Source organism: Carlito syrichta, unplaced genomic scaffold (genome assembly GCF_000164805.1).
Source record: "Carlito syrichta isolate Samal-C Ts95f unplaced genomic scaffold, Tarsius_syrichta-2.0.1 Scaffold313246, whole genome shotgun sequence".
In the NCBI taxonomy this organism is placed as follows: domain Eukaryota; kingdom Metazoa; phylum Chordata; class Mammalia; order Primates; family Tarsiidae; genus Carlito; species Carlito syrichta.
Genome location: NW_007257342.1, coordinates 649284 through 662915, shown reverse-complemented (window position 1 = coordinate 662915; position 13632 = coordinate 649284). Strand labels below are relative to the sequence as shown.

General features: G+C 44.4%; 1 protein-coding gene across 1 annotated transcript in view; it reads right to left on the bottom strand.

Moving 5' to 3' along the window:
• Positions 1 to 346: 346 nt before the first annotated feature.
• NCOA6 (nuclear receptor coactivator 6) overlaps positions 347 to 13632 on the bottom strand; it is a 63221-nt gene continuing 49935 nt past the window's right edge. Inside the window, exons 11-13 of the mRNA XM_021718679.1 lie at positions 9571 to 9692; positions 1981 to 4974; positions 347 to 360 (exon numbers count right to left, since the gene is read on the bottom strand). Of these exons, the coding sequence (XP_021574354.1) occupies positions 347 to 360; positions 1981 to 4974; positions 9571 to 9692 (3130 nt within the window). The remainder of the gene's footprint in view (positions 361 to 1980; positions 4975 to 9570; positions 9693 to 13632) is intronic.

The window sequence follows — 13632 nt, the reverse complement described above, 5'->3', positions numbered from 1 at the left end:
TCTCCTATACAGGTAGCAAACTCCTTGAAGGCCTTTATCCCTCCCCTATATTTCTAACACTGAGGTGAAGAGGCAGAGAAGAAGGGGAGTTAATTTTCCCAGAGCTGTGTGAGGCACTGTGCTGGCCACTTGACATTAGTCCTCTCATGGAATTCTTGTATAAATTCTGGGAGGTAGGAATCACAGTCTCTATTTCACAGGTGAAGAGCATGGCTTAGGAGAGGTTAAGGGGCATATCCAACTACAATTGATACCTGTGGAGCTAAAATTTGAACTCTGATCTTACCCTGAAGGTTGTGTTCTTTCTGTCCCTCTTCCTGAGTGCTTACCACTCAGTGGTAGGCAATCAAAGCATTTTAGCTGCATCAATAAGATAGGCACTTATTAGCTGGCCTAGGATATCACAAAGGACCTTCTCAGCTCTGGCAATGTGTGATTCCACTCTGGAGAAGTAAAGCTTCTGCACTACTTAAGCCTCACAGGAAGAGGAACATGTGGGGGAGGGGGAGCGGGGAAGCTAAGGAGGGAAAGGTATGAGGACACCTATGCTTCCATCATTAGTCTGCCTTAACAGTATACAGGAAATAGCCTGAACTTGATATACATGAATGGAATGGAACAATTTACAAAGAGGTTGCATAAAAAAGAAAACGGTAATAATTTTTTTTACCTTACTGAATTCTTATAACTACTGTTGTCCTCATTACAAAGGAAGAAACTCAAGTTTGGAGTGGTCAAGTAACTTGTCCTAACCTATATAGTTGGTAAATGCTGGTGCTGTGATACCAACCCAAGCCTATCTGACTCTTTTTTTTTTTTTTCCTGAGTTGGAGTCTCACTCTGTCGCCCAGACTGGAGTGCAGTGGCCGCTCCCGGCCACCGCAGCCTCAACCTGCTGGGCTCCGGCGATCCATCTGCCTTAGCCTTCCAAGTAGCTGGAACTACAGGCGCACACTACCACGCTTGGTTAATTTTTGATTTATTATAGAGATGAGGTCTCGTCAAGGTGCCCCCAGACGGGTCTCAAACTCGCGGGCTCAGGAAATCCACTCACCTCAGCCTCACAAAGTGCTGGGATTACAGACTGAGCCACCCAGCCCGGCCTGTCTATCCGACTCTTAACTACTTCGTTCCTCTATTATTCCAGAATGCTCTCCTCTGGAGTAGCCCTGACAAAAAGGGAATGGGAGTAGACACCGTACTCTGAGACAGAGTACAATGAGAATGGGGTTATGAGGACCCTGCTCTGAACAGTCACAAGCAGGCCTTCATCATGGTAAAGAACATCTGCAGAAGCGCATATTTAAGACAATGTGACACTGGTGGTTCACTGGACAGATTCTGAACAAATACTCAACTTCTCTAAATTTCAACATTCTCACCAATAGGATGGGGTTAAGAAGACCTGACACGGCTGGGATAAAGATGATGTGAGACAACATGTAAAAATGCTTCCTTATGAACTGAAAAGCTTTTTTTTTTTGAGTTGGAGTCTCACTGTCACCCAGACTGGAGTGCAGTGGCCGCTCCCGGCCACCGCAGCCTCGACCTGCTGGGCTCCGGCGATCCTTCCACCTCAACCTTCTGAGTAGCCGGAACTACAGGCACGCGCTACCACGCCCGGCTGATTTTTTGATTTATTGAAGAGATGAGGTCTTGCCTGCTGAGGCGGGTCTCGAACCCGCGGGCTCAGGCAATCCACTCACCTCAGCCTTCCAAATGCGTGGGATTACAGGCTGAGCCACTGAGCCTAGCTGAAAAACTTATATAAATGAAAGGTATATCAGTATTTCAGGAGCTGAGAGAAAGCCATGTTAATAAAAGTTAAATTTAACATGAGATTTTTTTTTTTCCAATATACTTTCAGTAAGTAAAGCCACCACTACTACCATTTAGCCCACTCTCCTTCCTCCATGTGGAGGAGTCATGTTTTCTCTCATGGGATAGGTCACAAGGAGATGATGAAGCTCAAGTACGTACCTATGCCGGGTAGAAGCTCTGGATGTGGTCCCACCTTCTCCTCCACTAGGCCACCTGTAAGTGGCTCAGATGCCATGCCACCATGATGGCTTTTTGTGGTTGGTGCCGTGGAGATGAGCTCAGAGGGTACCAGAGTAGTTACTATCGAGCGTACACTGGTGGGGAGAGCACCGCCAGGTAAACTGGGTCCTGCTGAGGTGGACCCTGGGCCCACAGGGCTAGAGGTCATTTTTAGCAGAGTGGGAGCTGGGGGTGTCGGGGTCTTATTGTCCAGCTCCAGGGATAACTGCTCTGTTCCCATAAGCCCTGGAGCTGTGGTCTCTAGCCCTTGGCCTTCAGTCTCTCCATCTGCACTGTATTGTTCTTCTCCTTTGTCAAGAGAGCCTGTAACTTTCTTACATGCCTTGGTCAGCAAAATCTGGCCAATTTTGTCCACTTTTCCTTTGCCCTTACTAGATGAGACTGGGCTTCGCCGGTTGACAGAGGAACCTGGACTATTGGTCAAAAGGGGAGAAACCATTGTGGTTGACTGTGAAGAGGGCAGAGTGCTCTGATCTGCTGAGGTGCTCACCTGAGGACTAGCCTCATCTGGATTGGATTCTTTCACTTGCAGGACAGGTGGATGAGGAGGAACAACTGGAGAAGATGTACAAGGGGGGGAAGGAAGCTGGACAGGGTTAGCTCGTGAGTTAAGGACCAAAGGTCGGCCTGGCTGTATGTTTGGAGCAGGACTACTGGAGGGGGCATTAGGTGGCACGGGAGTGGAAGAAAATTTTATGTTCTGAGGTATGTGTAAAGGGCCAACAACGGCGACAGAGGGAGGCATCAGGCCAGAGTTAGTTGTCAGCGGGGCTGCAGGAATTGTGCTTGGCTGTGATCCTTTCATAACCTGAATTATTGAAGATGAATTGATAAAGACAGGTGTAATGAACTGAGGCCGGGCATTAGACTGAGAAGCTGACTGTCCCTCAGAAACCATAACCTTGCTTCCCACATTGGGCATTGTGACGACTGTCGACATCAACGCAGACTGCAAGTGAGTTGGCAGAGCTGCTGATGTGTTAGCTGGAGTTGTGATGGGATTGGAAGTGACAAATACAGTTATTTGATTTGGGGGCAAAGGGGTGGAAATGGAGGAAGAGCTGACAGGTCTTGACATTACTGGAGGGATGCTTGGTGTAACATTAGAACTGACCTCACTCAATTCTGGATGCACAAGGGTTGAACATGGCTCATTATTGTGAGGTAAGCTTTGGGAATTAGAGGGTTCTTTAGAAGGTGAATCCTGCAGTGTGGGAATGACAGATGCTTTTTTGACGTCCTCTCCAGAAATTACTGGAGGCATTACTTCCAGATCTGTAAGCCCAGGGGGTTTAATGGTCACATTAGGAGCTCCAGAGTTGTCAAGAAGTTGACTCAACGATGTTGGTGCTTCCCTCATAGCAGGAGACATTAAATTTTTGTTTTCTTCAACACTGGAAAGCTTGTTAGGATCCGAAGGTTGCCCATCCTTTTTGGATTGATCTTCAGGGACAATCATTTTAACTTCGTGGGCAGGGACTGTTTTTAGCTCAATGTTTACCTGCTCCTTCCTACCCTGGGGATTCTGGCAATCACTGTCCTGAGGCACATTCAAGCTCTCCTTGTTGTCCTCCAGAACACCCCCTACTGCAGCCACAGACATGGTAGGATTCTGAGAATTCAGCCCACTATTGTTAGGAAAGCTCCCGGGTACAGAGGGGTTGGCCAGAGGAGTGGGGCTGACCAACACACTTCTCGGCAACTCCACGTTCTGCAACAGGGCTGTATTTGTTTGAGAGGCCAGAGTAAGTTTAGGGGCTTTTGAATTTTGCCTCCCAGGACTTGGAGTAGTTTTCCTACTGGATCCAGGACTAGACCTGCGACTGTTGCTTGGACTTGCCCGTTTTGTTGCTCCAGAATTAGACTGCTTTCCAGGATTTACCACAACAGAATCTAATTTGTGAGTTTGTGGGGCAGCAAAATTGGAAGGATTCATGGTAAGATTCGAAGGTGCTTGCCCAATGGCCTTCAAAGTGGTTGGATTTAGGCCCTGTTGATCAAAGCCCCTGTTTAAATTTGGCCTAGGAGGTAAAGGAATATTAATCTGTGGAGGAAAGAGTCCTGCTATGGAAGCATTGAGTCTTTCTGGCGACAGACTGATTTCCGAAGGCTCTGTGCTGGGAGGGCGGTTGTTAGGTGTCTGAGGATAATAGGGTCTGGGGCTGGCTCTGTTTGGTGTTTTAGGCCTAGATGTCTGGGTTGGAGCAGCGACATTTGGAAAATGGTGGCCATGAGAGCTAGGCAGGGAATTTAAAGGGGGTTGCTGGGGAGTTGTACCTTGAGTTGCTGAAAGAGGCGATGGTCCAGGTTTTGGCCCTGTCATCATTAACTGATTCTGGGAAACTACTAAATGTGAAGGCATGTTACTTGGGCCTCCTGAGACAGATGGTACTTCACTGCCAGTTGCTTCAGGGAGTGAGGACATCTCTCCCAGTGGTGAGCTAGAAGGATTCTGTGGGTTCTCCTGGTATACCATTTTCCTTGAATTGCTTCCCAAAGGAGTAGTCACAGGCATTGGCATTCTTTGTTTATCAGGTGATGGTGGCACAGAGGTGGAGGCAGGTCCTTGCACACTGACCATGACTGGCACACTGCCACTCTGTTGCATGGGCATTCTCTGGGAGTCTGGGTTCAGGGGCCCCCTTGGAGGATGGACATTTTGGGAGACTGGAAGCCTAACTGATTTGGGGTCCTGCTGCATCATGAGCATCATCATCATTTGCTGCTGCTGCTGCTGCTGCTGCTGCTGCTGCTGTGGCTGACTGGGAGGTGGTGGCTGCTGCTGCTGCTGAGGCAGTTGTGGTTGTGGCTGCGGCTGCTGCTGTGGTGGCTGTGGTGGGGGTGCCACATGCTGCATGAGTTGAGGAGGCATCTGCTGAAGTGGCCTCTGTTCAACTGGCTGAGAAGGATAACCTAAAACAAGCCCCCCCAAATCAGGGAAGTTAGACTTTTCAGCATGAAAACTTTGCTACATTTAGAGTATAGCCAAGCGATACTCATTTAGGTGGCACAGACTAAGCATAAACAGCTCAGGTATGCCTGCTCCTGGGGCAGGGAACAGCCCTTAATTATCTGACACAAGCAAAAGGGCAGAATGCTTTAGGAAGCAAAAAGCAAAGCATCAAGAACCTGGAGCGCCTCAGTGTGCAGGAACTAAAGAGGCATTACTGTATTAAGAGTCTGATAGATATCCTGAGCTATGTACTGAAAATGGATGAGTCTATAGCAGCCAAAGGCTCAGATGAAATGAGAAAAATTCCATCAGCAGGAAGTTGGCTATTCAGCATTCAGGTCTCATATAGATATAATTGATATTTCACTGTACTTCTGAATGAAGTAAAGCATTTGGGATTCATTTTTTTCTGTTAGCACAGGATTAACTTTTTTTTTTTTTAAGTTGGAGTCTCACTCTGTCACCCAGGTTGCAGTGTAGTGGCACACTCAGAGTCACCCCAGCATCAACCTGCTGGACTTTGGCGATTCTTCCCCCTCAGCCTTCCAAGCAGCCAGAACTACAGAAGTGCGCTACCACACCCGGCTAAATTTTGATTTATTGTAGAGACAAGGTATCACCAAGTTTTCCGGGTTGGTCTCAAACCCGCGGGTTCAGGTAATTCACTTGCCTTGCCTCCCAAAGTGCTAGGATTATAGGCTGAGCCTGGCTAGGATTAACTTTTTTTTCTTTTTCTTTGAGTTGGAGTCTCACTCAGTCGCCCAGACTGGAGTGCAATGGCCGCTCCCGGCCACCGCAGCCTCGACCTGCTGGGCTCTGGTGATCCTTCCGCCTCAGCCTTCCGAGTAACTGGAATTACAGGCATGCACCACCACGCCCAGCTGATTTTTTTATTTATTGTAGAGATGCGGTCTCGCCAAGTTGCCCAGGCGGGTCTTGAACCCGCGAGCTCAGACAATTCACTCACCTCAGCCTCAGCAGGATTACAGGCTGAACCACCAAGCCGGCTAGGATTAACTTTTTAAAGATGTGATTTTGTTGAAAACATCAGCATTGAAGATAGCCTTTTTATTCTTTTAACAAGTCGAATTTAAAATTCTAGGATTCAGTTCCTTAAGAAAGAGGGATTTAAAATTCTCCAATTCATTGGCTCCATATACTATGTTGCATGCGTCAGTCTTAATCTTACGAGGAAAACTGACTGATTTAAACTGACCCTCAGATGTAAATCAGTTTATTAAGCAGCAGGAGTTAACAGAAGAGGAGGGGCACTGAAGTTTCTATGGATATTAATTTGCATTTCTTTCTTACATGCAAAGTTCTATTTGAGGAATTATTTTCCATAAATCCGCAACTGAAAAATAAGTAAGCCAGAGGACAGCCCTTAGGAATAAAAAATAATTTTGGGAAAAGAACTCTGAGGAACAATGTCTTCCAGATTTGCAGAGGGCAACATCTCAAATGATTCTCTCTTGAGAAAATTTTACTTGGCATTTTAGAACCAAAGCCTTACACAATCAGAAAGGATAGAAGGATATTCAAATTAAACTAAGAATAAGGGTTGTTCAATGGGGAAAAGTGGGCATTCACCTAGGATACAATTCCACAAACTAGATTGTTCCGTTGTTGCATGAAAAGTACTTGGGTTTGTTTGGTTTTTTTGAGTTGGAGTCTCACTCTGTTGCCCAGACTGGAGTGCAGTGGCACGCTCCTGGCCACCGCAGCCTCAACCTGCTGGGCTTTGGAGATCCTTCTGCCTCAGTCTTCCAAGTATCTAGAACTACAGGCGTGAGCTACCACGCCCGGCTAATTTGTTTGATTTATTGTAGAGATGAGGTCTCACCAAGTTGCCCAGGCGGGTCTCAAACCCGTGGGCTCAGGAAATTCACTCACCTCAGCCTCCCAAAGCGCGAGATTAGGCTGAGTCACCGAGCCCAGCAGTACTTGGGTTTTAAGAAGGTACAGTGATAAGAACAGTTGGCTCTGGCAATAGGAGGATATGTTGACTCAATATTTTTACAGAGCAACTACCAAATGTTGTGGGTCAGACTCTATGCCCAATAGCTAATTAACGCCTTCTAGCCAGAGATCTCCATGGTACCGGTAAGTACAATGTGCAGAATCCAGCTGTGAAGATTTTTTTAAATCCTTTTTTTGTTTTAGGCCCAAGCAACTTCTTGACATTTATAAAGCCAATAACATATGCTGGGTACAGTGGCTTGAACCCTTGGACTGCCTGAGTCCAAGGGTTTGTGACCAGCCTGGGCAACTTGGGGAGACCTCACCTCTACAATAAACAAAAAAAATTAGCCAGGTGTGGTGGTACAGCTACCTGGAGGGCTAAGGTGGAAGGATCACCTGAGTCTAGCAGGTCGAGGCTGTGGTGGCCATGAGCGTGCCACTGTACTCCAGATTGGGCAACAAAGTGAGACTCCTACTCAAAAAAAAAAAAAAAAAAAGGCATTTCTACAGTTTGACTGTCCTCTCAGCTACATAGCCAAACACAGTGGCTTTTTATTTTTCACATCCAGTCTGGGGCTCCCATATTAAGAAAATTGTAATTTCTGCAAAAGCCTGCTCATATTAGGGCTATGATGTGGATGCTTTTTATCTTTAAAATGAGTCCACCAGACCACACAGTACCAAAGAGGGCAACTTAGCAATACGGTGGCATCTAAAAAGTAACATTTAAGGGCATGGCTGCTATAAAGAATCTAGAAGCTGGAGGCAGACGTCCAAAAGGTACTAGTGATAAGACAAATTGGGGTTGATGGGATAGAATGAGGGAGAGGGAAAGCCAGGATACACACAGTGAGCATAACACAATCAAAAACCAAGTTTATTAGTCAAAGAACACAAACTCATATGCCTTTAAGGACCAGGCGAGTAGTAAAGAAGAAAAGTGGGCTGGTTAAACAGCAGGAGCCCTGTGAACAGTGCCAAACTGCAGAGCAGGTGTCCTTTTTTTAAAGTTTATTTTTCATTAAAAACATCTTTTTAAAAGACAGGGTCTCACTCTGTCACCCAAACTAGAGTGCAGTGGTGTGAACATAGCTCACTACAGCCTTGAAATCTCAGGCTCAAGCAATCCTCCTGTCTCAGTCTTGAGTAGCTAGGGCTACAGTAATGCGCCACCACATCCAGCTTTTTTTTTTTTAAACAGACGAGAGTCTTGTTGTGTTGTCCAGGCTCGTCTTGAACTTCTGGCCTAAAGTGATTCTCCCACCTCAGACTCCCGAAGTGCTGGGATTACAGGCATGAGCCACTGTACCTGGCCAGTCTGAAGGCATTTAAATTCAGGTTTTTGTTTAAGACACTGTATGGCGATTCAAATCCCTTATAGGCCAAATTCAGCCTGCAGGCCCCCAGTTTGCAGAAAAGATGCAATAAGTGTGTGTGGGGACCCCTGGGATTCCCACAAGAAGAATTCAGATAGGAAGAAGGTTCAGATGAGGGAAGAAGGTACCTTTCTGTTCACGATGTCTTCTGGACATAATCCCCAAAGACTGGTGACCTCCCAGCCTCAGTTGTGCTGCTGCAACTCACTAATGAGAAGTGTGGTGTGTCCAAACAACTTTTAATAAGTAACACAAAATACTGACCCCGTGATAGATTTACCTTAATATACAAATTAAGGGTGGATTAAAGTTTATTCCTAAAATAATGTGACTCTTACTTATATGCCAAAAAGGAGGTGAAATAACTAGCGAGGAAGAAACAAATATAATCCTCTCTAAAGAGAGGGGATAGTGGCATAAGTGTGAAACATTGTGCACCTTCAACTATGCCATAGGGAAATAAAGTTACAAGTCACTGCTCAGGCCAAGAGTAACTGGGTATAGAGATATTGTGGCAGCTGGCCTTGGTTCTATAATACCTGGGTACAATGAATACATTTTAGGTGCTTTTCTCTTTTTATCATAATTTTTCATCATTTAAAGGATAATGTTATTTTATAATCAGAGATGGGTATAATACAGAGGGCTTCCAATATTGGTTCTATTTATTAGGAATTATTAATCTGGGTGGTATGCACATGGGTATCTCTTATTATGCTTTATATCTTCTTTATGTTTTAAAGACTCATACTAAAACTTCCATAAAAAAGATCATCTTGTTTTAAACCCTGGTAGTTCCTTGCTTTGAGAAAGCCCCGGGAAGAAAGGCTACAAGAAAGGCAGGCAAGTAGGGTTATAGTGAAAGCATCTCTTCATTTAATCTTACTCCATTCTGATGCCAACTACAACTTTGACACTGACAAGAATACAGAGGTCACATTTCAGTCTGATTTTATGAGGACTTAAAATAAAAAAAGACAAATTTGAATAGAATATGTGTGTGTGTGTGTGTGTGTGTGTGTACATGTCTTCAGAATTTACATTTGAAATTTTTACTTACTATCAAGGCAAAACTTCCAAACACCAGACATATTAAGTCACTAAAGTAGACTAGTTAACAGACAAAATAAATTACTATTGCTTTCTCAAAGAGAAGGTTGTTTTGTAATGCTGCACACATGATGACAAGTATATAATTTTTAGCTAACATTTTATCACCTGGTGGCCGGTTTGAAAATTCTGGCAGTTTTGGGCCTGAGTTGTCCAAGTTAATTCCTTGTTCTCCAGGCAATGGTGGTTGATCGGCCTCCTCTAGACCAGCTGGGCGAGTATCTGGGGTGCTAAGAAATAAGTAACACATTTGAGAGTAAGTTGTGTGGAAAACACATAAAACTAGCTTAACCCCTCCCCTATTTCTGAAGAATTAATATCTGTTTGCTTAATCATCTTTATTATTATTTACTTCTTTCTAGTCTGGATAAAACATTCAATACTGGCATAAAAATAATCTGGCAATTTCATTAAATGTCCATTTAATCTAATAGCACTGTAATTATTCAAAGTATTTTCCACAAAAAAAATTTTTTTTGAGTCAGGGTCTTGCTCTGCTGCCCAGGCTGGAGTGCAGTGGCACAATCACGGCTCACTGTAGGTCAACTCCTGGGCTCAGGTGATCCCTCCACCTCAGCCTCCCAAGTAGCTGGGATTACAGACATTCACCACCACACCAGTTATTTTTAAACTTTTTTTGGTAGAGATGAGGTCTTACTATGCTGTCCAGGCTGGTGTCAAATTCCTGGACTCAAATGATCACCCTGCCTCAGCCTCCCAAAGTACTGGGGTTACAGGTGTGGACCACTGTGCCTGGCTCACAAATTTCTGATATGATTTTCATGTAATCACCCATCTCTTAGATGTTTTAAGACTTGATCATAGGGCTATCAATGTTATAAAGTTCTGTTCCTTTGAAACCACAAATTCAAAAAGGGAATCTGTTTCTTTTTTTGTGGATATGACAGTGGTGGTTCCAACAATTTATAACACCTTGTAAGACTAGGTTGGTTGACAGAAATGGTATTCAGAGAACAAAGAAAGATGGAAAATACAAAAGTTAATTCTGTTGCAGAATGAGTATTTGTAGATATCTCTACTGGCTTTGGGATGCCTTCATTTTTTTACCTGGCATAGCTTAGAATTTTTAGTGGGGAAGGAAAAAATGAAGAAAATGCATCTACTACTATCCACATTCCCAGAGAACTAGAGTGGTCATACCCTTCATTTTGCTTGTAATCTTAGTCTTAATGGAACTTTTCCTTCCTACATTTAATTTCTCTTTGCCCTGATTTTGATCACCCACTTTTTTTTTTTTTTGAGGTGGGGTTTCACTCTGTCACCTAGGCTGGAGTGCAAGATCATGACCGCAGTCTTGATCGCAGATTATTCCACCTCAGCCTCCTGAGTAGCTGGGAATACAGGCTCTTTCCACCATGCCAAGCTAATTTTTGATTTTTTGTAGAGATGAGGACTTGCTATGTTACCTAGGCTGGTCTCAAACCCCTGCAGTCCTCCTGCCTCAGTCTCTCAAAGTGCTGGGATTACAGATGTGAGCCACTATACCTGGCCCACCCACTTTTAGGTAGTGTTTTGTTTCATTATACTCTGTGTAATTTCATAAGGCACCAAAATCCATTTTAAAAGCCCCAACACATGGAAATTTAGATACTGAAATAGGTTCTCAGCACATCCAGATCACTATACCAATTTGCTCCTTTTGTGATTTCTTTTTTTTTTTTGAGTTGGAGTCTCACTCTGTCGCCCAGACTGGAGTGCAGTGGCCGCTCCCAGCCACCACAGCCTCGACCTGCTGGGCTCCGGTGATCCTTCCGCCTCAGCCTTCCATGTAGCTGGAACTACAGGTACGCGCTACCACGGCCGGCTAATTTTTGATTTATTGCAGAGATGAGGTCTCGCCAAGTTGCCCAGGCGGGTCTTGAACCCGCAGGCTCAGGCAATCCACTCACCTCGGCCTCCCAAAGCGCTGAGATTACAGGCTGAGCCACCAAGCCCAGCTGATTTCTTTCTCAGTTCAAATTATAGGGAAGGATTCTGTGGTAAGCTTTACTTTTGGAGAATTGTACAGCTAAACCAATCTCAGATATTCAGTCTCATGTTATGGATGAGAAAAAAAAAAAAGGCACAGAGAGGTATAAAAGACAGGCCCAAGGTTCCCCAGTGAGCTACTGGTAGAGCTGGAAGCAGGTGCTCTATTAAACCTACTTTCCTAGAATCTTAATCTAGAGCCATATTGGTTTATTGCATCCTAACATCAAACAACATTTGAGACAAGCTGACATCATTATTTGCTATAGTAGCAAGATCACCATGCTGCTGGGCCACATGTGGACTGGGTCCTGGTGGACTCAGGACCTGCCCCTGGATCCCTATAACCTGAGACAGACTGTTTTTCACAGACCCTTGCTGGGGTTGCATTTGTTTCAACATTTGTCCTGTTGACCAACAATGGGCTTGTTAGTACGACATCCTTATAGACTGGGAAGCCTGGGTTCTGACCACAGGACATCTGATTTCCATTGGGTGTTCCAGTGAAAGGTATACTGAAAGGCATCTCATGGTCTGACTATCTCACACTGTGTAAGGTCTTTTCACAATTTGAAGACCCAACAAATACTATTTTCCTCAGGGCTGGTGAAGATGGCAAAAATACATACTAATGGCAACTGAATTACCTTGCAATTTTACTCTCAGAATACTGGAATAAAATAATTATACCCATAAAAAATGTTATTCAGCCAGGCTTGGTGGCTCAGCCTGTAATCCCGCGCCTTTGGGAGGCTGAGGTGAGTGGATTGCCTGAGCCTGCGGGTTCGAGATCCGCCTGGGCAACTTGGCGAGACCTCATCTCTACAATAAATCAAAAATCAGCTGGCTGTGGTAGTGCACGCCTGTAGTTCTAGCTACTTGGAAGGCTGAGTCGGAAGGATCGCCAGAGCCCAGCAGGTCAAGGCTGCGGTGGCCGGGAGCGGCCACTGCACTCCAGTCTGGGCGACAGAGTGAGACTTCAACTCAAAAAAAAAAAAAAAAATGTTATTCCCACAGGCTGATAGGAGTAAAGGATTTAACTAAGAAAGCTATCAGAAAAATTAGATTAAATGCTTATTAAGTCTGAATTCAGGAAAATACAGGTTGCTAATATACAATGATTTTAATGTATAAGATTCTAGAAACAGCTAGTGAGCATGATATAATAGGGTATAACCAAAGAATATGTAGGAAGTCTGAGATAAAGGTAGTTGGTTTTCTTTTGGGCATTTAAGCTTGTTTTATGCTTGCCTATTGTTTTTCTGTAATTCTAGCAATTTATTTTAATTTTTTTTTATTTATCTATTTTTTTGAGTTGGAGTCTTGCTCTCTTGCCCAGGCTGGAGTGCCCGGCCGCTCCTGGCCACCGCAGCCTCGACCTGCTGGGCTCCGGCGATCCTTCCGCCTCAGCCTTTCAAGTAGCCGGAATTACAGGCATGCGCTACCACGCACGGTTGATTTTTTGATTTATTGTAGAGATGAGGTCTCGCTGCCCAGGCGAGTCTCGAACCTGCGGGCTCAGGCAATCCACTCACCTCAGCCTCCCAAAGGCGCAGGATTACAGGCTGAGCCACCGAGCCCGGCCTAGCAATTTATTTTAATCAACCTGTTTTATATTTCTTAGTCACTATTTCCTGTTAATAAAATGTTTCTAAATTTTAGCTTTATGATCAAGGCAGAAAATCTAGCTCAATCATTCCTTTTGGAAACATTTTATCAAAGACAGAAATATGACTTAAATTAAAACTTAGTTTCGGGAAATGAAATGTAAATTGTCCTTTCTACTGTGATCTTTCAAAATAACTCACCTGGAGAATTTTAGTCTCATCTGACCCTTAAAGGGTAACTGATTTAAACGGTTCAATCATCTTAGCATGGGGTTTTAAGTTTCTAGGGATGATAAAGAGCCTTTCAAGAAAAGGTATCTATGCAAAAAACTTTCTATTTGAGAGATAGGAGCAGCTACAATTTCCAAAATACATTTGGCTCTTTGGTTATTCAACAGCCATTACAGGCCTGAATGCTTTGAAAAGTTGTAGTGCATTAGCACTACTTACTTTTCAAGCTAGTGTCACAGCTCTGACCCTCACCCCAGCCCCCACAGAATTAAGAGATGTATCAGCCAATCACAACATATGACCCCTGTCTGCATCCTTATTTGAACAAACAAACCATTAGGGA